The sequence below is a fragment of the Pempheris klunzingeri genome, chromosome 5, assembly GCF_042242105.1.
Source record: "Pempheris klunzingeri isolate RE-2024b chromosome 5, fPemKlu1.hap1, whole genome shotgun sequence".
Taxonomy (NCBI): domain Eukaryota; kingdom Metazoa; phylum Chordata; class Actinopteri; order Acropomatiformes; family Pempheridae; genus Pempheris; species Pempheris klunzingeri.
In genome coordinates this window covers 10,723,852-10,750,615 of record NC_092016.1, presented here as the reverse complement: position 1 = coordinate 10,750,615, position 26,764 = coordinate 10,723,852, and the positions used below count along the sequence as shown (strand labels likewise).

The 26,764-nt window shown below is 40.4% G+C and overlaps 1 protein-coding gene across 10 annotated transcripts in view; it reads left to right on the top strand.

Moving 5' to 3' along the window:
- Positions 1–26,764, top strand: part of tjp1b (tight junction protein 1b) — a 47,039-nt gene that overhangs the window by 2,307 nt on the left and 17,968 nt on the right. For 6 of the 10 annotated variants that reach the window (XM_070830040.1, XM_070830034.1, XM_070830036.1 and 3 more), the window contains exons 1-5: positions 10,566–10,699; positions 25,209–25,265; positions 25,854–25,978; positions 26,096–26,198; positions 26,434–26,749. In XM_070830040.1, coding sequence (XP_070686141.1) covers positions 25,218–25,265; positions 25,854–25,978; positions 26,096–26,198; positions 26,434–26,749 — 592 coding nt within the window. In that variant the 5' untranslated portion in view covers positions 10,566–10,699; positions 25,209–25,217. Of the gene's footprint in view, positions 1–10,565; positions 10,700–10,781; positions 10,857–25,208; positions 25,266–25,853; positions 25,979–26,095; positions 26,199–26,433; positions 26,750–26,764 lie in introns of those variants that run through there. The other 4 variants (XM_070830041.1, XM_070830038.1, XM_070830037.1 and 1 more) reach the window with 2 other exon arrangements.

Below are 26,764 nucleotides of genomic sequence, written 5' to 3'. Positions count from 1 at the left end.
TTTTTATTTCAATATATCATATATATTACCATAATACGTTATCATAATATAATTATAATAACATTTTAAAATACTAAGAACAAACCTGAAACAAGCAAACCGACTCTGGAAACTAACAGAGACTAAACTGAATTGAAAACAAAAAGTAAAGATGAAATTGAAACAAAAACTAATGAAAAATACAAAACTATAAATACTCTTAACTATACATGTCAACCTCATGGTGGCTCTGGAGGAAAGGTCAGTGGATCACCAAATCAAAACAAAAAACCATATGATACATCCTCTGGGCACCATGGATTTCTCTACCAATGCTTAAGCCAGTCCATTCAGGAGATGTTAAGATATTTTATAGAATAAGTGAAAACTTGGTGGTACTAAACAAAAAGGCAGAGAATCACCAAAGTCTTTGGGATTTATCCTCTGGGCAGAATGAATATCTGTATCAAACTTCATGGCAATACATTCTCCAGTTGTTGAGATACAGTATATTATTAAAAGGGAACCTGCTGGTGAGAGATCAAAAGGCAGGGGATCACCAGTCTGTTAAGTCTGCACAAATTGTCATGACAATCCATCCAATAGTTGGAATATCTAAGTCTGATCCAAAATGTTGCATCAACTGACCGTCAGACTAACGTTGCCATCCCTTAAGCCGTGCAACCAGCATAGCTGAAAACAATTTGACGTCACTGTCCCAGCCAAAAAAAAAAAAGAATTGTCATGACTGACTGAACAAAAGACCTGCATTTCAAAAGTAATTACACAATCACCATTCAGCTCCCATCTAGCAAACCTGTCAGTGATACGCTGGAGGTGGATGCTTTTAGGCTGTGATTGACAGATTAGCGGTGGCCTTGATTTTGAGCCATGCACAGCAATCATAAGCCTTCATCTGAATGGAAAAGGCAGCATCCTCTAACTGTATTCTCATATCCTCTCCTGCTCTGTAAGTCATGGAGAGTGACTTACCACATCGCTGTCATTTGTCTTTATGGCCTGCCACTCAGAGGACGCTTCAAATGGCTCAAGAGGCCACTATCTCACCAGAGACTGAGCGCTCAGCTAAAGCCTCCCAAGCTTTTCCATGGTATATTTCTTTTGTATAGGCTGTGTGTGCACTAGAGGAAAACTTGCTGACTTGCCCAAACTCAAATGCAGCTGATGGAAGTAACGGCCCGCCTTACAGTGAGTGATGAGACTGCAGGATGCTGAGCTGAGGAGCAGTTTCCATTGCATCCTACTAAAATGTCACAACAGACACAACACTGCCTCTGAGCCGTTGGACCATCAGCGGTCGTGTTACAGCAAGAATTCTCGCCCGAATGGCTTTTTCAACAAAAAAACTGAAGATATTAATCAACTGAGTGTATGAATTTAGGTCTATAACTATCATTGCCCATCAGCATAGAGCTAAATAATCAATAGTAGTTAAGACTTTGTTTATATCGATTGCTTCTTTTGATTGCTTTTCTCTCTTGATAGTCAGGGGAGGACTTTGGCCCCTGGCCCACTCCCACTGTCATTTGTGTTGGCAAGCAGCACACTTGTTCACAGAAAGCTTGAATCAGATTTTAGTGCTAAGGCTGCAGAAAGCACAACAGAGATGGAGAGGAGGGGGAAACTATAGTCTTTTATGCACCCGATGCCTTTGTGTAAGCAGAAGTTATTTTTCTGCGTTCATCAACAACATCTTGTCCCATTTCAAAGCAGCAGCCTTTACAGTATTTTTTAATGCTTTGGGGAGACGCATTCGTCCATCTGTTCTAGTATTACACAAAATCTTATTCTCTGTATTATTTACACCACTAATCTCTCGTATCCAAACACACTGCGACTTGTATTTGTTGCTCTACAAAAATCTTTTTCCTGAGGATATGGTGTATTTGCTGTTTATATTTTTATATAGATCAACTTTGAGATGCTTCTGAATATGCAGCTTTTTCTTATGTGCATTACATTGCATCACAATTATGGGAAAAACTCCTTTTACACACACAAAACCTACACTGTAGCCCTGCTGCAGTGTGGATGCTAAACTGGGGTTGCTGTTTCTTTTTCATGTGCCTTGATTTTGGGAAATCTGTTTTTAATGCAGTATTTTTCCTGCCCTCTCAGCTTTTTTAGAAAATGTTAAAGGAATGTTTGCTGCAGAGGCTATAACCAGGTGAGTTGCAAATAAACTAAGAATGTATCAGCAGGACCAGATGCAACAAAACCAAGATCAAAAGCGCAATTACATTAATTATTCTCTAACAGATCCGGATCAGTCACCAAATGGGCCTTAAGCTTTACCTTGGTCACAGTCTTTATCTCTTATTAGTTCTGCTTGCCCCATCCCACTTCTGAAATCCCATTCTTGGCTGCAGTCTGCCGTGGACAGAGGCACTCCCCCTAACCACCACCAAAAAAAAAGCCCCAGCGTAAGCATTTATTCGCTGCTCAGTCTTCGGAAAGTGCTGCAGATGCATTTACAGAGAGAGAGCAACTGCAGCTGAATTAACCAATCTGCATATTCAGGGCCTGTTAGAGGGAGATTGTTCCCGTGTGATGAAGGCTTGGAGGTGCACGAGGGTGGGAGCAGAGGGCCAAACCTGAGTGAGATGCACCACCACCCAGGGCTGTGGAAAGAGATGGAGGGAGGGAGGGAGGAACAGAACGCGGGGGGTGGGTGCAGGAGATTTATCACGACTACCACTGTAGGAGGCCTTATTGGAAGGAGGAGAAGGGGGGACGAGGGCAGGCAATGTGATTGGGGCAGCAGCTGATTTTCTCTAGGTGAGACAGGTCTGTTATGTAAGAATAGAGTCAAATAGATGATTTTTTTTTTGTCCTATAGATGATGAGCACGGGGGGATGGTTTGAGGTGATGGAGGGGGTTTGTGTGTGACACTGAGGAGGAGGAGCTGGCCATGTGTGATGCATGTGAAGGTTGCGTGCTTGATCCCACTGGCTGTACGGAGGGGATGGCAGATGTTTAGTGTGTTTCTGGAGGCTGTGACTCAGGAGCAAGGCCTGCCTATGTGTCCTCTGATAGGACATATGGCAGGTCACTGTAGGCACTCTGCATTATGTGTACCTAGTACTATCGTGTGCCATACGTCTTGTAGCAATATGTTGACTTTACAGCCTCTGCAGCAGTGATTTGTAACATTACCAGCTTTTTGAAATTATGACAAAAGCATTAAAAAAACAGGAAAGTACATTATTATTATTATTATTATTATTATTATTTCCAATAATAATTGTTCAGTTTTATATTATACCCATAAGCCAAGACGCCCTAAAATGGATTTCCTGTAACTCTCTGTAACACACTTGGATAAAATACCCTCTTGTTCATTTCTGAAAGGATGCTGAGGATTACAAACAGCAGAGACCTTGGTTGTCGGTGAAAGATTTGAAGAAAATGACTTGTGCTTCTCAATTGTTTTTATGGTCGGGCTCATGTCCCTCATCTACAACAAATCATTTTAAGAGAGAAGACTCAAACCCACATAAATCCCAACAACTCTATTGACTTTCCTGCATGATTTATCTCAGGAGGAGAGACCTGGACAGTAAGCACCATCAGCAGCCGAGGATGACTGAAAACGTAGCACTAAACCAACATCGCATACAATATTTTCCATTCCAAAAATACAGTCTAGAGCTATTAATACCACAGTAAAAAGCTTTCGTTGTAATTTTGGCCGATTATCAAGGAGGGCTTGATGTTCATGTTATTCCCCCCCATTTGAGCACTTGAGCGTGGGGTCAAGTGAAGGACAACAAGCAGGATGATGTAATGTTTGTAGGAATCAAGATGGTGGCCATGGCGGGGAAGTCAAGCATTAAGAATGAAACACCGGGAAGGTTGTCCTAAGACAACTTAATCAATCACAGGGTATGATGTTCACAGCTCTGTAGATTACACTGTCTGTTGATTGATTATCATGACTTGAACACATGCTGCTTTTCTGAAGGCTACATTTTGTATTTTGCACTAATGCACCTAAAGTTAGATTTTACAGGCAGCAGATTCACTTTGGATTTACTTGTGTTTATCTTCCGCAGTCTAACACCTCAAATCTAAATTCTGCTATGACATAATATCCTATAGTGGGCACATCTTTGTTAATGCTCTGAGAGTCATTGAAAGAATATGATTATTTTATTAGGGCGGCAACTAATGATTATTTTTATTATCTATTAATCTGATTATTTTCTCTATTCATTTCTCAATTAAATGTTTTGTTTAATCTATAAAAAGAACATTGTCATAACATTGTAAAGGAAATTACCCATTATTGTCCGACCAATAGTACAAAGGATTGATCGATATCAAAATAGTTGCTGATTCATTCTCTGTCAATCCACCAAAAGATTAATAGACTCATTGTCTCAGTTCTCTTATTGGTATCAGGAGTAATAATCTCAAACTTCAGTGACTATTCAGTCCATCCTTTAGCACTGTGATGTATGACGCGTATTCTTAGTGTCAAATCACACAATATTGGTTTAAATCATCGCAAATAAACACAGCGTCATCTATGGTCAAAGAACAAGACTCACAAACATAATGAATAAAATGCTTTTTTTTGATTTTCATTTCCTACATAAAGCTAAATTGTCTACGCTGTGTTTGAGAATGAATGAAAGTGTGTGTACATTTTGTGTATTTAGATCTGCTGTGTCAGTGGTGCATGTGTGTGTCTGTGTGTGTGTGTGTCACGCAGCCGGCTGTGTTGCTGGACATGTAGGATGTGTTTTGATGCCCAGGGAGGCACCATATGCTGTTTAGACTCAGGAGCATCCCATCAAGGCGGACCCGTGGGTGAAAAACCCAAGCTCCTTCTTGTGTCTCCCTCCATTAGTTCACGCGTGCATCATCAGCCAGCAGGGGCTGAAATCACGCAGACACACTCTCCTCACGCTTGTTTTCACGCCACCATGAATAATTCTTCATATAGATTTCCTCTTGGAGGGCTTGAGACAGTCATGCTTGACGCAGATAGATAGTGTTCAGCTGAAGTCCTGCAGAGGGCAGAGTTTTACAACCTAAACGTACAGGAACACAGTCAAACATCCATGTTTGCATAACTGACGCAATAGAGAAAGGAGGGGATGGATGTGCAGTTGGGAGGTTGGGTTTGGATGAATGCTTTGCTTTTGAATGTGGTGGTAAAAAATTGCTAAAATGTGCTTCTGTATCAAAAAAAAGTGGGCTGTTCAGCCACTAGATTGGGAAAAGTAGTTCATATGAGGAATCCTGATGCTCGTGCGGTTGGTGAGGTCAAGCAGGCAAATATACAGTTTAACCTCCCACTCATTTGATGTGTCACACAGGGGGCGACCTTACACTGTTTTCTTTGTTAAAAGAAAATAATTATGGTAAAATATGTTTTCCCCACTGGATTTATCAATGAGTCAACCTGTAGTTGTGATAAAATTAATTTCCAGTTGAATTGAGAAGCAGCGAAGATTCATCGTATTGTCTGGCCTCTTTCCGCAGTGCGGTAAATTAGCCCTGGGTGATTTTTCTCTCTTTTGCTCTCCTGTCTCTGTTACCCCATCACCTGCCCTCCACAATACCCCTTAGGTCTGGTCCGAAGGGAGCACCTGATCCCACACCACCAAGGTCTCTAATTGCTTTACTCTCATCCTGAGCGAGGTTGCTCTCTTGGGAAAAAAAGCCATGAATAGACAACCTCTTATGAATCTAAACTAATTTAAAGGTCTGGTTGATGGAAAATAAAAAAAAATACAACCACTTCATTAAAAATTCAACTGGCTGTTCACATCAGCGGTCACACTGCGTCATAAGTGGTTCCACTCCAAGTGTAATGATAATTTATATCACATGTTTTTGAACAACATTGTGGGTTTTAGTCAAGTGGGTCTCACTGGGCTTTTATTTCTGGTTAATTAAGACAGATAATTAATTTACTGTCACCATTTCCAGCTGTCTGTGAAATCACAATTGGATTGCTCACGATCCAGCTGCTTTAAAAGCTTTTATTCCCCATGAGAAATGCAGCTTCATGGTTAACGCTGCAATCTATGATGTGGTGTTCAAAAACAAAATGATTCAACTCACCATTTTGCTGCTAAAGACATCCACATTAACTGATTGGAATTGTTCATCTTTATTAGCATTAGCTCTCCCCTCCTGGGATAAACATACTTAGGTGATTGCTTCTTTGCAACTGTACATGATGCTGTAGTTTGATCCAGAGAGGATTTGGATGTTGGTGGCCTAGTGTCACATGATCCGCTGGCGCGGGGATGTGAGGTCATTTCATGTCACCTGATATGTCTGAGCTCTCAGCTGTTGGTGGGAAAAATGAGATGGAGATTATCGGTTCATTTGGGGAATCTTAAAAAATATGTATTTCCTTTCTGTACATGGTTTCTGATTTTAGCTTTGAATTTGTATGAATCAGTAAATCCAGATTTGTGCTTTTGTCAATCACATCACAGTCCTGTATTTTCATAGTGTCAGGTGGTGTTTCTCCCCCATTTTTTCACTGCAGCTAAACACCACTAAGTCCTTTCTTTTACCTTTTCATGGGATACATACTTAGGTGGGAGTGTTTAAAAAATACTCAATACTATACAGTGCAATAAAGTCTTCACTGGAATAACATATTGGACACAATGTAATTATGTGCATGAATGCAAGCACAGTTTCTTCAATGCATGCACACATAATTCTGAGACTGACATGATTTGGATATTTCATATTTTGTAAATTTAATCTTCTATGCCGATTTAGTTATTTTATTGCTTCTCCTTGCAGCCAGTTGACAATACAGATGTTATTAAAATATTTATACTATTAATTCCATTTGAGCTTAGAGGAAGCAAATCATAAAGAACAAAGGCAGTCCTCTGCAAAAATCTAGTGTTTAATTGCTTTTGCAGGCCCTTAAAAAGCATAAGAGCTTAAGTGCACAAAAGCCCAAAGAGCATCATTATCGTTTAAATGTATTCTGTATTCTAATGCAGAGTATAAATGTCATACACCAGATAACAGATGAGATATTTCATCTTTTTGTGGGGCCTCTGGTAGAATCACATACTGTAAAATCAGCTGCTAATAAGCGGAACAGAGATCAGGAGGCTGCAGCCAAACCCCTGCATGTTTCAGCTGCATTTTACTGCTGTACATCCTCTGCTTCACAGAGGTCACGCTTCATTCTTCTATAAAGCATCTTTTGATAAGTGTTTTTTTTAACTGCTGACTTTACAATACATCTCTTACTTGCTGGATCATGCACCCTGTCTCTTTCTTTTCTCTGAATGTGCTGCACCACATAATCGTGAGGCATTATGAAACCTTGTGTAAGGAACTAAAAGGGTTGGCTGTCAAGTCAGTGTGTTGGTTTCTCATGCTAGAGGTCAGGGATTCTGACAGAGGACAACACAGAAATCACAGAAATACAAGCATCTGAACAGTAGCCAGCTAGCTCCATTATAAGATTACACTGATGTACTCCCAATTTGTAAAACCAAAGACTTGATAACAAGATAAGAAGCACAAAGTTTTGAGTATCATCTTCCAGTTTTGGCAACATGGTGTCACATAATAGCATTTTTTTTCTCTCACACTGCTATTGGACAAATGCATTTATTTGCCCCTGCTGCAGTGCTATGTTTAACGTCTGTCATGTCATTTGATAGCTGCAGTCATTAAACCTCATAGATAGCCACGCCAACCTTTGCTTAGTAGGCTGTTTTCCTGACCTGTACAGCTGAGAGGTGACTCACTGGCCGTCAGGGGCAGTGCACTCTAAAAGCCAACCTGCTGTGAATTTCTAATTTGCTTTTCCACTCATGTGATTTGTTCCTGCAGTCATACTCTGGTTTGGATGCTGCCTGTGTGTCTAAATGTGCTGATTTTAGAGAGGAGCTGCATAATTCTGTTGCTACGGCTTGTGAAATTCCCTCTGTGCAGTTGCAGCCAGTGATGCAAACACTGTCGTAGCATTAACAGAGGGTATTTCAAGGGCTTCAAGAGAGATAAATTAAGTGGCATAAGCTCACAGCATTGGCAATTTAATCACATGCAGACTATAGAAAAGTTTGCATATCCATAGGTTGATTACATCTTTTAGCTTCAATACTCAAGCTCATACTGTAATGCACGATGATGACTAATGATGACAATTACTAACATCTATCCATCATTCATGCTCAATGATATAAACTAACCTGACATACAGCCAAATGTTTGCTGTTACTGCCATAAATGGACACTCAACATAACTGCAGAGGTGCAGGTCACAGACACAATTACTGTTTTTTGCGTAGCTTCCTTAGTCACATATTTACGACAGCTATTCGTCATATTTTGTTTTCCCACAGGATATATATGACCGCCCTTGTTTATCTAATTTGTATGACCTTGGCCAACTCGCATTCTTCCATTCAAGATGCCCCCGCCCCTGCCTTCTCCTTCCGATCCTCCAATGGAATCTGTGGCAAGTCTCCTTACGTCAGCAACATTGCAGGACCTCTGTGCTCCCCCAGCATTACATTCTGCCCCTATCTTCTCCTGCGCTCATTAGTGCCAGAGGTAGAGGTGACAAGAACGGTCACACAATCTCAAAGTGATAAAATGCACAACAGAAGGTGCTGCAGAGAATTAGGCACTTATGGAATAGCCAGCACAAAAACTAAAGTGCATGCGATAGAGTCTTAAGAGTGGAGTTTGGTGCAGTGCACAATTTACATTCTACTGTATATTGATTAACTGTATACCCCATGGGAAGGAGTATTGAGCATCGTGACTGTAGGGTGGATTTTAGCTCTATCCTCTGCATTCTAAATGGCTTTATGCAGCATGTCATTACTACTTAAGTAGCCTACCTCAGCTTTCCCTGCAAAGAGTTTATGTTTTCTGTAGTTAAAAGTAATATCCACATACATTTTTCATTCCCTCTTTTGCATTCAAAACAATTTATCATTAGTGTAAAATATATTTGACATCAAAAGCCTCTGCATAAAGCTATCATTTTGGAATTAATAGCTGTTCCTGGCTATGCACAAATACACATAGACACACAAACAGGAAGGCATGAGAGATAAATCATCTTGTCCTTGTCCAGTCAAAGGTTGTTTCACAGGATGCCTAATCAATCCGAAAGTCGAATTTTAAATTTGATCTGTATAATCAATATTAAGGCTTACTTAACACGAGAAAGTCCTTGTCTCATATTCTTTGTTTTACATTGGCATATAGATAATATGCATCTGGATGTGAACTTCTGGGTGAATAGGTAGTAACAACAGAATATCTATTGTGTCTTACAGTTGAATGTTCACATAACAGAGTAAAAAAAAACCTATCAATGTACAGTTTTAAAATTGATTTAAAAATATCTTAGAAACTCTAGAAGGGCCTACCACCATTTTAGGTGCATGAGGGAAATGTAGCTTCATTCTCACTGCCGATACATCTCTCAACAGCTCACACAGATTTATTAGCTTTCTTGTTTGAACAGGATGCTTGTTAAAAGCTCATTAAAGATAAAATGTAACCTTATGACACATGCACCAAAGGCAGTGTGTGCAATGCTTCGTGTGCACAAAGGTCTGTTAGGACTACTGCTGTCGACACGCAGAAGTGGTGCAATGGGGAAATCATATAACCTGGAAAAGGAAGTTATTTCATTAGCCCATGCAAAGTCCAAACTGAGATATTAAATATTTTGAGGCTGGTGTTGTGTTTCGGTTTAACCACGGTGCCTTGCTTTAGTACCAGACTACCAACATAAATTAATCATTTTATTCCATTAAACATATATTTACCTAGTGAAGTTTTCATGGACTTATGTATCTTTATTATGATTATTAGACCTAAATAAAGTTAATGTCCATTTTGAGATGTTGTCAATTCCTCCAATTTATTATCTGAACTACTAATCAACATCAACACAAAATGCCTATACTTATATTAGTCTTAACATTTTAGTAGCCATGGACATCTATTTCTTATTTGCAGTAGTCCTAGAGTTATGACTATAGTCATCAATCCATGAATAAAAAATAGTTTGCTCGTATTACTTTATCAAAACTAATAAAATCCTATAAATATCAGGGTTACATCATTAATTTGCTGAAAATTGTGATATTCCTCAATTAAATCGCCATCAGAGTGGATGCTATTTATACATCTGTGATAACAACGCAGCAGACTTTTTTATTTATTTATTTTTTAGGGAATGCATATTTTTGTCAGGGTGTTTTCCTTATTAATGGGTATATTTTAAATAGATGGCAGGTTGATAGGACTCGTATCCACCCGTCCACACACAGTGGACACTGCAGTGTTCACCGGGAGCTGATAAAACTCCATATTTTCATCCTGAGCCACGAATGTTTGTTCTCCCGCTGGAATGGCGCTTGATGCTGGTGGACTGATGCTGCTGCTGCTGCTGCTGCTGCGGTGGACAGCCTCTCTGCATCCCTGCTGCCCCTCCTCCCCCGCGGACAAACCGGAATGGTTTCTTCCAGGCGAACCTGTCACTGTCACCGCGGCGGTGACGGCAGCCGAAGTGTGAGAGCAGAGGGGGGGGAGAAGGAAGGCTTCATCCACTGCCTGCCATTGCAGTGCGGCGGCTGCTGCTCTGGAGCCACACCAGGAAAAGACCTCTCCATTCGTTTGCTGTAAGATTTCCACAAGCGCGCCGTGAGGGCCATTGCGTTTGCTAAGGTGAATGGGTTTCTTGGTTTAACCGTGAGTACGTTGCTGTTTGAGGGAGTATATTTCTCTGTAGCCGCAGGAGCTCGCTGGATGCGTGAGTGTGTGTGTGTGTGTGTGTGTGTGAGTGTGTGTGTGTTCCCCCTGCGGATACAAGCGAGCGATAACGGTGCGAGCAGAGGTAACTTATCGTAGCTACCTCACCGCTAGCAGTCTGCATCTACGCGCTATGCTAAGCGGTTAGCTGCTTACCCGACATGCTAATGTTATCTTCCAATTGAACGCGTGAATAATGATGTCCACTGCGCTATTTCCTGTGGGGCTTGTTTAAAGGCTGATATTGAGTCACAAAATGCCTTGTGGTTGAGCTGTCATCGGGCGGACCGGTTATTCCCACGGCAAGTGCGCGGAGCGTCCAGGTAACGTTAGCTAGGATGAGCTAGCCTAGCCGCTGGAACAAAATGTCGGCCAGCTAGGGGTTGATTTGACCAAGAGGGGTAACGTTATAGAAGGGGACATAAGATTCATTAAGTGTCAGGCAACGAGAGGCAAGGAGGGAGTGATGTGGTGAGGTCGGCCGCTAGAAATACGACATTGGGTTTTCTCTGTTATGGGGAAGGTCAAGCGGTGGCTCACCCTGTTTTGATGGTCCACTGGTAAGCCCAATGTGGGTCTATGTCGAAGCTAGGTAGCAGTTGGCTAACGTTAGCTTGTTAGCTGGCTTTAGTTTGGTGACACTGAAATACATGCTCGCCTACTCCGGTGTGTGTACAGTTTTCCCAGCCAGTCATAATAATACTATGTCAGCTGTGTGCGGGGGCTTTGCTGTAGGCTACAGTCAGTGTTTGGTGTAGCTCATTCATCTCTTCAGATCTCATTATTTTCATTGCCATACCAACTGATGGATGCTGCTAACATGAACCTGTTGAATATCGATAATACTGGACAGTCCTTTTTTTTGTAGATTGCTGTCGTTTGTCGTGCCATTTTACATTTGCACATAGTGTGCAAAATTAGAATGAGCCAGGAGATTAAATAAATAAAATATATATAAATATATAATGTATATAAAAGTAGGTATTATCATGGGGTTATGTTTATCAAAATATCGTGATTCGGCTTGGATTTCTTTATCCTTCTAAAAACTCCTTTATTGATGAGTTAATTAGTTTACTGAACTGATTTGACTGCTGCGGGAAATAAACAATGAAGGCCTCTGCCTGGTTGGCCACCATATCTCACAGCTGTGGTGTAGATCATATTGTATATAAGCAGAACTAATAATGCCCAATATATCATGTGTTAAATGTGTTCTGAAATGTCATAATGTTGTTTCTGATTTGTCTTGTCTTTATAATGTATACCATGTTTTTAATGTAACTGAAGCTCCCAAAAGACTATTTGAAATATGCAGTAATATATTTCTTAACTTTAATATGTATAATTTGTGTATGTATCAGTGGGAGAATGATGATTCATTACTGCACATCTTAAGTGTTGGGCTCCCCTAAGGGTTCGGGTCTGTGATTTAAATGTGTCATCAGTGGCCTCATGATAGAAATGTTATTTGAAATGGCAGCTAAGCAGTGCAACAGATTTGTCAAATGAAGTGGGGGAGACTCAGTACAGATGATATTTGTAGCAGCCATTAGATGTTTCAGTACACAATTAAACTGTTATTTTTAATAATTTAGTATATAGTGTTGGGCAGGGGATCTTTCTGGCAAGCATGTCGCCTGAGATGAAGAGAATATCCAGGACCTCAAGGGCAGCCATACATGTTGGCCTGTAAATCATGTTGTCCTAAGCTGTCATGGGAACACCAGTCATTTGAGTCATTGTGGTTTTGGAAGGACAAATGTATCTGACATTTTGCCTACTAAAGTTAAATTTGACAGCAGTTTTTAAGTCCTAAGTGTATTTGTAGAAACTGTCTAGAATAAGAGGCCTTTTCAGTAGCTGGTAATAACATAGCTACATGACATATGATTCATATGATGTGTTGACACATGGTAAACCTTGGAGATACTAAACTTTCTATATTTTAAAACCTTAGGTTTGCATATTTGGTAATGGCCAGTCAAAGTATATGGCCTCAGGTGCCTCTTTGAAGAGATTAATAGTCTGACTGTGTGGAAAGAGGTTGCTGGAAAACAATGCCGGAAATATAGTGTGAAACAGTGATTCGAGCATGTGTTTCAGTGTTAGCCTGGAGGCGCCACTAGAATAAACGGGGAACATGATTTTGAGGGTTAACCTGCACTATCCTGAAGTACTGTATCTCTGCTTGCAGCATGGATTATTCTGTATAATTAGAATCATTGTGATACTTACATCCACCTGAGAGGTGTAACCTCAGACAGATTACTCCTTGTTTCACCCCCCTTGAGCTAATAGATCTAATCCTTTTTTTTTTTTTTTTTTCAATTGAGGCAGGCTTTCTGTTCTGCATTGCAGCCCAGTTTAATGTCATCTTCCTGTTTTTTGTCCAAATGATACTCTGCATATTCTTAAGTGTAGCTCTATTGGCAAAAAATGGATTATAATTCAACTGGTGCCATTGGAGAGTTTGTTTTTAAACCCAATGTTAAACTTACTCATCTCATCAGCATGTAGCGGTCATACACTGCAATAATGTTTTTTTTTAATTGTATATCTTTATCAATCTTCACAAATCAAAGATTGAATAGACTCTACTACACATATTGATGGGAATCAGTAATGACATTTTGTAGATGTGTGCTTTAAATGGTTGGTGAACTATCTTGTATATTTTATACTACCTCATCTTTAGGGTACTTTTTTGGAGATAATTTGAGTTGATTGATGGCTGCCGTGGACATTGAAAGGTCATTGCTCTGATACATGGCCAAGCTAAAACTTCCTACAAACGCCTCTTAAAAACATGACATTAAAGTCCATGCTCCCACAGTGCAGTAAGTCTCTAGGTTAACAAATGGCACGGTTACATTATGGATGTGGCTCCAGTTATACAGAGCTTGCTTATGTAAATAAGACCATCGTAAATCTCACTTTGAAAGGGGCGTGGAATTATCAGGATGAAGAGGTCTGCAAAATCTCATCAATCACATTTCAGCGTGAACCTCCTTTTTCTCATAGTGCAGAAACATCCCTTATCATTACTGGTTTTCATTGGCTCTTTTGTCCTCATTTCAATCACTGTGACGGAGAGGAGGCGGGGTGCAGGTCAGTGGCTCAGCTTATCAGCACATTCCTGCCCTCTTATGTGCTCTGTGTGGAGCACTGATAACTTCCACTCTGGGCTGATTGAGTTCAGGAGCTGATTTCCTGGTCCATGTGTTCAGAGCAGACTCAGGCTCTGCTTATGATCACCGACTCCAGCTGTGGAGCCTGGAAATAGACTCTGCTCACATTGAACCACCATCTGAGAACTTTTTTTTTTCCAATTATTTTGTGGAAATAAGTCTATAAAAATCCAAAACTCAAATCAGATTCTTATTTTTAAGTTACTATTATCATTATTTTTGTAATAGTAATATATGTATAATGCACGACAATGTTAAAACATGACAGCCATGTGCAAAGGGTACCTGCATAGTGAGTTTCTGCATATAGTTTAGCTATCTGATCCATGACTTCACTGTTTTGATTTACTCTCACTGTTTATAGCTTCGTTTTCAGCTGAAGCAGGCGGATATTTTCAGTGAGAAAGCAGTAAAAACTTCCTGTACACTATCTTCTCAGCACCAAATGATAGACCGACACAATTAGTGACTAGCTGGTGAACATAGTGGAGCATTTAGCTGCTAAAGAGCTCTCAGGAGTTGGTGGAGACCAAAAACTGAGCTAAAAGAGTGTAAATGTTTAACTTGCACTCATCAGATGTGTTCAAGTCTGATTCCAAATTAATTATAATGCTGCTCCTTTACTGCTGGATGTGAAAATAAGAAAATGTTTTTTAAAGTTTGCCAGATCAGCTTGAAAATATGTTAATATTGTACTCACAACTTTTGCTGCCCAGAGCAGCTGAAAAGTCAATTATTGCTGGTTTAATAGTCACAATACATTAGTTTGAGAGACAAACTGAAATTAAAACCACATTTAATAATACAACTGAGTCTGACCACTCAGACTGGATTTTGAATAATTTTGGCTATTTCTACATAACGCAGCATGAGTTATGCACTTTGTTATGCCAAAAGGAAAAATAAGCAGCAATACAATATGTGCCTTTGACAAAGCAAGATGTGTCTTGTCTCCAGATCTTCACTGATGGACAGGCAGTATGCCACTCATGTCAGCATTAATATTATGACAGCTGTTGTAATAACAGCTAATTGTTATCGTGACAAAACAGAAATCTAATCTGAGCACTTGTTAAGTACAGTGTTGACAGTCATCCTCAATACTTAGCACGTCAAATATGGTTTGCCTGCTGGCTTCCTCCATTTTGGAAACAGAAGCCCAATCATTGGTAGTGAAGTGTTGCGACATTGGTAATCTTAGTTTATATGTCCATGCGAAGCAGCTTTGACAGATTTCATTAAGTATCTGTCTGTTCAAGCCGTCACAGAGACATTTTGTTAATTGTTTTATGCCCATTTGTCACATTGACTGCCTACGAGAAGACGAATCTCACACAGATTTGCCACTTCCGTCACTTTCTGTCAAGTCTTTTTCCACAGACAGATTCACCTTACGTGTCGGATGTAATTGTTTGACTTCTGAATGTTTCATAAATTAAATACTTATTTAGAGTAAAGAAGCATAAATTCAAACTGTAGATACAAGTCAAAAAAGTATGGATATGATGTCTGCTCAAAACGTGAACTATTTAAAAAAAAAATTTTATGTGAAAATTATCTGTATTCATATTTTTTTCTGTTTTAAGATATGCTACAACTCCAGTTTTAGTAAAAAAAAAAACAATATCATGATTTAAGATGAACACACGGCTCATATTTATCCATCTATAAAATGTAACAGAACTTTGGCTGCTGCAAATGTTGCTACAGACACCAGCCTTTTCTCCCCTTTTAGATTTTAAGTTATTGGACATAGAACTTTGGTTTATTTGTATGAGAAAATGTGTTTCCAGCGCCATTTCTCATAGTTTGGTGTTATTAAACATGATAAATGTTAAAATCTTCCACAGAGTTTAATCACATCTCTACATTCTGTTCTCATGAATTAAGTATTATATAAGAAGACGTAGTTGAACTTATGACTGGTAGCGATTAACAACTCAGGTTCTTTCATGCCTCCTTCGGTTGATGTTGGAATAATTAAATTGGAGGCTGGTGAGCTTAAGAGAGAGTAAAAGTATGTGTGGAATCTGTCACCACTCTCGGGCTCCGCTCTGAGGGATGTAAATTTAACTCACCACCTTTGCCAGCGGTGACTGGGTGTCTGTCAGGCTTGTCCAACTCAATCCCTTATCCTGACTGATAAGTGGGATGTCATGACCCACATTGCCTTGGTTTGGTGTTAGATCCATATTCTGCCATGATGATGAATCTGGGTTGAATATTTGTGAAACAATTTTTTTGTATTGAATCCTGTCAAGCTTGAATGCTTGTCTTTGTCAGCTTGTTGTTTCTGAGTATATATATCTTTTTTTTATATATATATATTTTCCTTCCTTTGCATTGCATTTTTTCCCCCATTTGTTTTCAGTGTGATGCATTTAGCGTTTCACGGTCACAAACCGTGATCAGACCAGATCTGTAACAAAACCTCTAAATCCATTCACAGCTGAATCACCCATTTACCTTATGTGGATGCACAGTGTGTCCATATCAGTGGTCACTGCTGGTTTACCTGCTCGAAGGGAACAGGACAAAGGCAGAGTATGCAAATGATGCCCTTACATAAAGCGATGTCTGGAGTGGTAACAGCTTCATAAACGTCAGGAATTTGATGAGGATCAGTCAGTTTGTTGAGGGATGATTAAGTGCATGAGGGTTGAGTAGATGGTGTATAGTTTAATGTTAAACTGAGCGTATTTAGGTAGCCATCCCATCCTGTCATGTAATTGTCCGAAGTGTACAGTGAAATGCTGCTACGTTTGTCTGATATAGAAGTAAAGTACAGTAGTTTGTCATCACATTCTCATCTGTCCTCTCAACCTGTCCTGAAACAAAAGCTACATTGTGCATAGAAGAGTTGCCCCTGCTTTTAATAACAACTCTGTCTATCATGCATTTCCTGCTGGTGGTGGGGGGAAAACCAGTTGTTCATAGTCAACAAGCAATGCCTCAGTGTGTGTGGTTGGAACATACTGCGGATGCTTGATGTTGCCTTAGGACAAATTCACATATTTGTTTTCTTTAGAGTAGCACACTGAATAGTTGCACACTTAAGTCCTAACAGTAATGGGTAAAATGATTCAACTTCTAAACTAATATATGAACACTTCTGACCAGTTGTCCTACTGTATACTCTAAATGCAGCTTGATTGGATACAAACTAATAAGAACTTTTCCAATGTCCTTGGTTGTATTTGCCATTTTTTGCAAGCTGTACTGTTGTCAGCTATTTTCTGTATAGATAACTGACTGTAGTTCTGTCTGATAATGAAGATTTCTTGGAGGGGATAATAAGTGTTGGCTGTTCAGTAGTGCAGGAGTTAATTTTCCCATAAAATATTGAACTACTTTAAAGATTTGCAAACAAAATAACAGGTTACTAACATTTTGTCCCACAAAGTGAAAATTGAATCGATTGAATTGATAGTAAGTAGCTGTTAAACGTATCATGTTGTCCCACTGTGCGAATGCTCAGATGCCAGACTTTCTTAAGTGACCTTCCTCATTGTACGTGGGATGTTACAAAAGTCACACGTGTCTATTTGCGTTCTGCTCAGCCTGCCTCCACCTCTTCCGTTTCCCTTTCTGGGGCTGTTTGGTTTTATCCTTAAATATTATTAGCAACCTGTTAATTTTAGCAAGAAATGTTGCTAGTAGTGAGTTTAATGGTGATTCTGTTATCTTCAGCTGCAATATAGAAAAGTGAATTATAATGTCCTGATGTGCTGTGTATAATGCAGTCAGTTTGATGGTCAGTAATCCTCTGTGGGATGTCACTGACAAGATGAGCATAATTTATGCATGCAATGCAGCACACCTGGGGAGGAGGGGTGTAATAATGTCCCACATGCAAGGAGAATTGATGGATTCTGCTCTGGTTCAGCACAGCACCTCAGGGGTTAAGTCCGATACAGCAGTTTACACTGCGGATGGATGTTCGCTAGTACAGAGGAGTCCCATGCTGTAGCGGAACTGCAGATCCCACACAGATCGCTGCCAAGCTAGAGGGGATTTGCTTCGATCCCGTGAGCGTGTAAGCAGAGAGTTGGAGGCAGGGGTACATTTTGAAGAAAGATGTGTGGAGAGGACACAGATCCGTGCAGGGCAGAGCAGGCTTTAGGGCGTAGCTGCAGGGTGTGTTTCATAACCCCTCACCTGTGGTCGTAATTTCAGTAGTTACGGAGCTAAGAAAAGAGAAGGAAAAGGAAGGTGGGGGCAAGTCCCTCCCAGCACTGATTGGTGCGGTTATGCACTGAGGCTGCTGATGTGCGTCTGCAGGAATCTCCTGCTGGATTTACTGAGGAGCAGCTGGAAGTTGGAGATGCTTTTGTCTGTTTCCTCTGTAGTGACCGGGATGAACTGATAAGTAAGTGCTTCTGATATTCTATGCATCTAGTTGTATCCGAATACTTAAGCGATAAACCGAGATGAAGGGAATGAGATTGAAGTCGGTTTTGCCGTAGCCTTTAAATAACGCAAGTTAGTGTTTTTTATGGCGGTAATGGTTGGTGATTAAGTTTTATGTCAGACTTAATAGGTTTCATCTCTTGACCTTCTTATCACTTATGCATTGCTGCATCTCTCCCCCTATCTCCCCATCCATTAGAGGTCCACAGCACAGTGTCTAAACATGTTATTTGTGCAGAGTGTCACTTGTCTCTCAGGGGACCCCATGGCTGGTGCTAGGACATGGGCCCTCATTAGAATTTGAATATGTTCTCCATGGCAGGGGAGGTTTAGCAATTGTCAGCACTCCCCAGCACATCGTTTTCAATTTCTGTAGTGATCAATCATCTTATTCTACTTGTTTGCTGCTTCACTGCCAGCAGCCACAGTGGAGTGTGATCCTGTTGTTGTTTTTTTCTGTTTTTGGCTGCAGTGTAAAGTTGCACAGTTTTCTGTATCCTTAAAGCATCCTTATCTAGACTTGTCTGTAATTTGTTAATTGTTGGCATACTAGTCTTTGTCTAAGTGTCATTCCTGGTTTGATGTAATGGTTGTAAGACAAATGAGAGATGTTTATTTCCCTGCTGGAGTCTGAGCCTCATTTAGCTTTATTGCTGCTCTTATCTTGTGGGGACCCATCTGTAGTTGGACTGTGGAAACTCATTTGGGTCCCAAATAAGGAGACTCCAGATACAAAGTTGTGTCTTATCTCAAACTAATTCTACAAATAGAATTTATAAAAAAAAATAAGAGCTCTGATGATACTAAAATGCCTCTCTGTGTAACATTTGAGTCTATTCCAGCATCAGCATTAAGCATTTTCACTATCCTAGCACTGTAAAAGCTTTGTGAAAGTGATCTACGTCTCCTTGTTTTCCTCAGGCCTCACAGACAAATCCAACAAATGCGCAGTAGAGAGAAAGTGAATGTGTTTTCTATGCTGTATTGCATCATTTGTTTCAGTCAATGCGTGGCATTTAATATAACAAGAAGTTATTAAATGTTCTTTTCTCTAGTGTTCATGCTGCAAGTTTCCCTTAAATCAGTCTGTTGCAGCATCACAACGGCAGAATTAATGAGAGCTATTTTTAGCTACTCTGGTCCCAGAGCGGTCAAAATTGAATAAGGTTCTGCCTCACCCCTAAACCATACTACAGCACAAAATCTATTCTCTCAGTCAGAGAATTCAGCACCCCACCATATTGCCTTGTTTCCCTCTTTGGAAAAAATATGATTTTGTTTTTCTGCTGAACAGAGGGTTGTGGAGCCAGCCTCTTTATTTTTAATGATACTCCAAAACGAATACAAAATGAAACACCATCTTAGCTTCCCTCTTCACGGGTCATGTGAGGGTGGTGTTGTGATGACTCATTGTATATTGAGGATTTTTGTCTCCAAGTGAAGACGGAGATGTTCTTTTTTTTCTACTTTTTTGGTTCAGATTTGTATTTCAGACTATGTATGGATTTAAAGAACATGTATCATTACACCAGCTGCACCAGCTCAGTAATTTGCATTTCAGGTGGGTTTAGGGTTGACAGTTTTCTGCTTTTGTGATACCCACAGAGCATGGAAATAGAAGGAAGAGGGCAGAGATGTGAGGCATGGCTTGCAAAGCACCCCGAAGATCAGCTCCTTTTACTATTTTATCAGCCAAATTGCTATTTGGAATTGAAAAGAACTGTCAAAAGACGAGCACCCTGCCAAAGTGGCTGGTAGACTTGCCAACAGTATCCAAAAATTTGCTAATACTCCATTTTACTTGATTCGGATGGTGCTGCCAGGTCACACAAGCACTTGTTTTTGTCATTGAGCTATTTTATTTCACTGGCGTATTGATACATTTTTATTGTTGCCACAAATGTCTCCCTAAAATACCAGTAATTTTGCCAATTTTTGTCACCGAACTCACAAATCTTTGATTTAGAGCTGGAACAATTTGTCAATTAATACATCAGACAGTCAACAGATAAATGGTTTGTCATTTTTAAGCAAAAATATTATTTCATACTATTTTATGGTGTTCTTTGTTGGCAAAACAATTATCAATTAATCTGCAGATGGTGATTACTTTTGTTATTGATTAATGCATGAGTTATTTTCTCAAATGATAGATGGATCAGTGAGTTTTTGCTCAATACATAATTTACAATAAATTATAAAAATAGTTTCTGATTAAATCTGCCAATCAACTAATTGATCAATGGATTTATCATTTCTACTGTGCAGTAATGGAAATTACTGACATTAGCTGCTGCCCTAAATTGATTTACACGTCGGAATCAGTAGCTTTAAAGGCTGATTTTAGAGTGAAACTTTGACAGACATGCTTTAATAGTTTGTTCTGCTGAAGAATAAAACCTCAATGGGCTTATTGAATAACACTGTCAATTACCATTTATGTATTAACTCCACACAGTCCATTTTGACCGCAGCTTTCCTGTCCTTTCTCCACTCAGCTGTGAGATCCATCTGTGTTGTAGTGCTGGCTCCCAAGTTGCCTGGTTGTAATCCCCCAAGCATGACCCAACCGACATGGTGTGTCTCCGCTGTGGAGCGGCTGCCAGCCCTGGCTTCGGCCTGTGGCGTGAAGCCTCTGTTGGCACCAGTTGTTTGTGGCCATAAAGGGCGTACACAACAGTGCCACAAAAACTCATCAGTCACTGGGTGCTGATGCGACTTTAGTACAAACTGTACAGAGGAGCAGCGCAGAGTCGACTCTAACGATGGGGACTGCCTTCACTTAATTTTATGTTTACTTGACTTTTGGGATTAGTGTCTTTGCCTCTGAATAGGAAGAAGATGTTGGTTCAGTTGTGAGATTAAATACAAAATGCTATGTGCATACAGTATTTTTGTTTTATTTTCTTTGTTAATTCTTAAAAAAAAAAGAACACTCTTGAGGCGCCCTAAAGAAACCATACCATGTTTGTTTTTGACGGATGTCAGACCATCAGTGCAGACTGAAGTACACGCAGCAACAAATAAGCAGTGCTCATTTAAAATGCAAAATAGGCTTTTGTTCCTAAATTAATTCAGCCGTGTCTTTTTTTAAACCTCCCACAGTTGAGAGGAACCTTCAGACACGGCCTGAAAATGTCAGGCCACTTGAACAACACCACACTGTTCCCCCTCTGTTACCAGAGCAACAAGCTCTGCAGGAGGAGAAAGCAAAATTACATCCCTTCAAAGTGAAAGGTGTGTGTGTGTGTGTGTGTGTGTGTGTGTGTGTGTGTGTGTGTGTGTGTGTGTGTGTGTGTGTGTGTGTGTGTGTGTGTGTGTGTGTGTGTGTGTGTGTGTGTGTGTGTGTGTGTGTGTGTGTGTGTGTGTGTGTGTGTGTGTGTGTGTGTGTGTGTGTGTGTGTGTGTGTGAGAAAGAGAGAGGGTAGGAGAGGGAGACATGCACACTGCAGGATCCTGCTAAATCTGCTTTTTCCCCCTCCTAAATTCTGTTTAGTTTTTTTTTTTACTTCATTTTAGATTCCTCTTGCTTTGCTCCATTTGGGATTTTACATTCCATTAATTTTATGGTGATTTTTTTTGTGTTGGATCAGACACAGTAGCATTCTCTAATCATATTTTCCAGACAACAAAATAACATTGCTCACAACCCTGCTGCAATAGAGGGCCCAAATATTATACGCTAGTGTGTGTGCATCTTTATGCTGTGCTGCATAAATGCCTATAAAGAATTTCTCAAAGTAGGAATGTCAACTGGAAACAAGTACCTCCTATTACTTTACAGTTTAGTGGCAAACATCTATAAATTTAGACGAAAAGTTAAGACTTGTCTGCATCAGCGTTTCCACAGTGCTGATCAAGAAGACGACGGCATAAATCGTCCTCCCTCAAGAGCAAACTTTCCAGCGAGAATTCATGCCTCTGTTTTCAGCAGTCTTGTTAATATTCAGACGTCTTTTTTCCCTCTCGCAAGTACAGTGTGTTCAATGTAATAGGCGAGGGGGGTGTTCCCTGTTGAAACTTTTGTTCACCCTCCTTGTGTGAGTCCCACCGTAAGCTGCTTGAGGAGTTTGTGACTGTTGCTGCCAAGCTGAGAACGTCTGGGGCCACTTGTGGCGATTTATTCAGCTGCCTGTATTCCCAGACACTAGCTAACGTTTGGCACTTGGCCGACAGGTCACGGCAGACATAAGGACGATGTGTTGAAGGAAGCCGGGGTGGTAAAACAATAAACAGGACGGCAGCAGAGACAGTCTGCTAAATTACTACTTCAGACTGGGCTTTAGTGTCACACAAAAACAAAAAGGATATTGTTTCTTCAAATTGTGTCTTATAAAAAATGGCTCAACCAAGATTAAAGCATCATTATCGCTTTTTGGAACTTGATAGCCCTACCATTAGCAGGTTGTCATGCTAATGTGATGCATAATAATTTCAACATGAAGCTGGACTGACACTTGGGGTTTTGGTTTTGAAGCTGCCAACAAGGTGCCAGTGATGTAAGCTGAGGGTCCAAGCACTGAAATTTAATGCTGCATTCATCTCCCTTCGCTCATCTGTCATCACACTTTAATGTGCCGCAACATGAGATCACTCTTCCCAATGAGTCCTCTACCAAGGCAGCAACACTGTAAGTGTTGAGGTGTCAAAGAAATTACCAGCAAGGCAGGAAAGAAATGTGTGATAGTCTCACCTATTTAGGTCATAGACCTGGGATCAATTTGCATGACAAATGGAGGTTATTGCATTAGATGCTGTGATGTGGGTGGTAATTTGCCCCAAAGGAATGGGCCTAATAGTATTTTATATGCAGTCATTGAATGTCTAATGTGTCGTGAGATTGTGGTGGAGGTGAAATGATACAGAAGTGGAGATAAGATAAGAAGTGAGCGGTGGGGCGCAAAGGACAGTGCTGACCTAACAGCTGAAGGAGTCGACCTTCATCTTATCCTCTCTGCCTGTTAATGTGACGGAGGGTGCGCTTTAGTTTTAAAGACTTTGTGTCAGTGTGGCCTCTGTGTATCTAACAGGGATTTTATCATTGTGTAATTGTATTCAATGCACCGTAAACATGGGCAGCCTGCCTATCTGAGCCCCCCATCCCCCCTCACCAACGACACATAATTGGTATCATTTCATAATTTTTTTTTTGTTTGTTTGTTTTGTATAGATTTAAATGTGACATTTTAAGTTGGAATAATGTCCCTTAATCAAGGTATGCATTTTTAAAGGTTGTGGAGTTATTTCCACATTAAAAGAAAGCAAAAAGTTAAATTATTTTTAAATTACTCTGGCGTGCTCAGTCAGTGGCCAGTCACTCACCTGGGAAGCTGTTTAACTTAATGGCAGAATCTCACTCACAGACCCTCATAAAACCTCTATTATACATGTAATTTAGTTACATTTTTTTGCTCAGAGAGAGTCCAACAAGCTAGCAGCACCGCACGTGAAAACAGCCAAATCTTTGAAGTGTCCTAGAGTTTTCAAATATTGCACGCTTGGTAACCAGAAAGAAGAACGGAATACTTGGCTCTGTGCAAAAGTTGTGGGGAAATTCAAAGGCCATAAAAATATTTATGTGCAACGTTATTGAAGGTCACTGTTATATTTTCTAATATCAGAAAAAATCATATTTGCTAATTGAGAAGCATTATTTATTGTTGTTAATATACATGTGTTTTGTTGTTTTGAGTTTTTACTCACATTTTAATGTACAGTGTTCAAGTGTGTAAATGCAAATGTTACTCAAATTTACAGGATTTGTTTACGACCTCGTGTTAGGCCAAAGGCTTAATAAGCAGCAATTTTTTGCATTTATTTTTATTTTTTACTGTGCCGCCCATCCCCCCTGCGGTCCTCGCCACTTCTTGAAGATGGTTGATCTAGGGGAAACTGAAAACCTGAAAGGAGAGCATGTTGATAGTGCATGGTCTGTTTGGCAATGTGTGAGCGTACTGCAAATAAAACCAAACACAACACAGCGTTTCTGTATCACTGTGAATGAGGCGGTGCAAAACTTGAAACAAACTCAATAACCTGCTGGGTGCAGCCCTCTGTGTATAATGGCCATGACATTTTGCATCCTTTTTAAATTTCGCCTTTGAGGAGCTCAGAAGCTTTCCCTTTTCTAATAGACAACTTTTAGAGAGAATGAAGTGGAGTGCAGTCAAATACTGTTATTGTCTTTCACAATGTGTGCAGTTTCAGACTGTTTGCTGGGTGTCATTTCGACTTGAGGTTTTCTGTGTGCTTTTGCTCTTATTAGTTGTTTTTTTTATTGCATTTGACATCACAGTTTAATTTGTTGAATTGTTTTGCCTAAGTTTCTCAACTCCAAAAAATGTTTAATATACAACAGAAGCATCGATTGTTCATATGTGCCTTGAAGCAGAAGTGTGCACATCACAGAAGCACTTAGATTGTGTTGACCTACGTTATTCACTTGAGGATGATGATGTTGCACCATCCCTCAGATGTGGATAAAGATTTAAGAACAGTTCTGGTGGATTGTGCCTGCGTACATCTATTTCAGGTGCAACTGGCTTGACTATCAAAAAGTTTACACTTTCTAGGCCTTGGATAAGTGGTAAATTGATATATTTTCTAGCTGTAGCACATATGTGCAATAACTTTGAATAAGGGTGTTTTAATCAAGGAAACCGCGTCAGACACATGCTTTTTCTGTTGCCTGATCCTGTGTTTGTCCCTTTCGTAATAAGAGGATCCGACCATCATTATGTCCTGTTGCCTTATTCTGCCTCTTCGGATCTGAGCTCTGTTGGACCTCTTGTGTTCGTCACACTGTACTGTCTCCCTGTCTTCCAGAGCGCAGCAATGGAGGAGACTGTCATTTGGGAACAGCACACAGTAACACTACACAGGGTAGGTATCTGTTATTCCTCACAGATCCTCTTTACATATGTCTGTGGTGAAACTTGTCCTGGTCCCAGTATCTCTCTGCCTTGCCCTTTCTTTATCCTTGCATCTACCCCCCATCACGGTGTCTTGCTGTTTACACAGTTGCAGGTGGAACAGACACAACAGAGGAGTTATCACAGAACTTTTCTTCTGAATGATTTCTCCCTCTTGTTTTTGGCCGTGGAGCTGAAATAACTTGTATAAAAACAGCATTTTGTGTATGTTTTTGCATGCAAATCACACAGAAGAAGCTAATTCGCTACAGCTATCAGCCTGTGTGCTTCCTGGCAGTGAAAAGAACAACTTCTTTTATAGTCTGAGAGCAGAAGCAACAATATATGACTGCTATAGCTTTTGCAATAATGTTAATTTGGTTTTTTCAAACAGTCTAAAAAGGGTTCAATGGCATATGTACAAGCATTTGATCATTTTTTTGGCAGTCAGCTCTGTCTGTCTGTATCTATACCTTTTATATCTCGCTCAGTATTTTGGTCCACGCAGACAGCTAAATCCTAATCCTAAACATCCTAATCTATGTCTCTCTGTGTGCAGGCACCAGGGTTTGGCTTCGGGATAGCCATATCAGGAGGTCGGGATAACCCTCATTTTCAGAGTGGCGAGACCTCCATTGTCATCTCGGATGTGCTGAAAGGAGGCCCAGCTGAAGGCCTACTGCAGTAAGACATTGTTCCGTTATTTCCAGCCCAGTCAGATTGCTAGTTATTAGTATTAAATTACCCTGCTTGCTACAGAAAGACTCCAGTATGTCTGTTATCTCTGTGTCATGTCTCTAGGGAGAATGACAGAGTCGTTATGGTCAATGCTGTCTCCATGGACAATGTGGAGCACGCGTACGCAGTCCAGCAGCTTCGTAAAAGTGGAAAAATTGCCAAAATTGTGAGTGTCATCATCCCATTATGGATTCTTGTAGAAAACTGTAGCTTAACTGTTAAAAATGGAACTAAAGTCAGGAACTACAGTGTGCTGTCATATGTATATTAAGCTATATGGTATTTAACCACTTCACACTTAACTTGTAGGGGAAACGAACATGATTAAGTTAGTGATTGTTTCATCTTAGTGTAACCGATTGGCTGTCTGGTAGATCTCATATCTTATTTCCTTTGGCCAGACAATCAGGCGGAAGAGGAAGGTGCATGTCCCCATGGGCCGCCTAGGGGAGAGGGAAACTATGTCAGAGCATGACGAGGAGGAGGACAGCTATGACGAAGAGATATACGAGACGCGGAGCGGACGCAGCGGTGCTTACAGCGGGGTCGGCGGTGCCATGGGAAGGCGCAGCGGCCGGAGCAGCGGCCGGAGGGACAGAGAACGTGAACGCAGTGGCTCACGGGAGAGGAGCCTCTCCCCACGCTCAGACCGCCACTCACACAACCTGCCCCCACGTCCTGCCAAGGTCACGCTTGTCAAATCTCGTAAAAATGAAGGTGAGGCTCACAAAG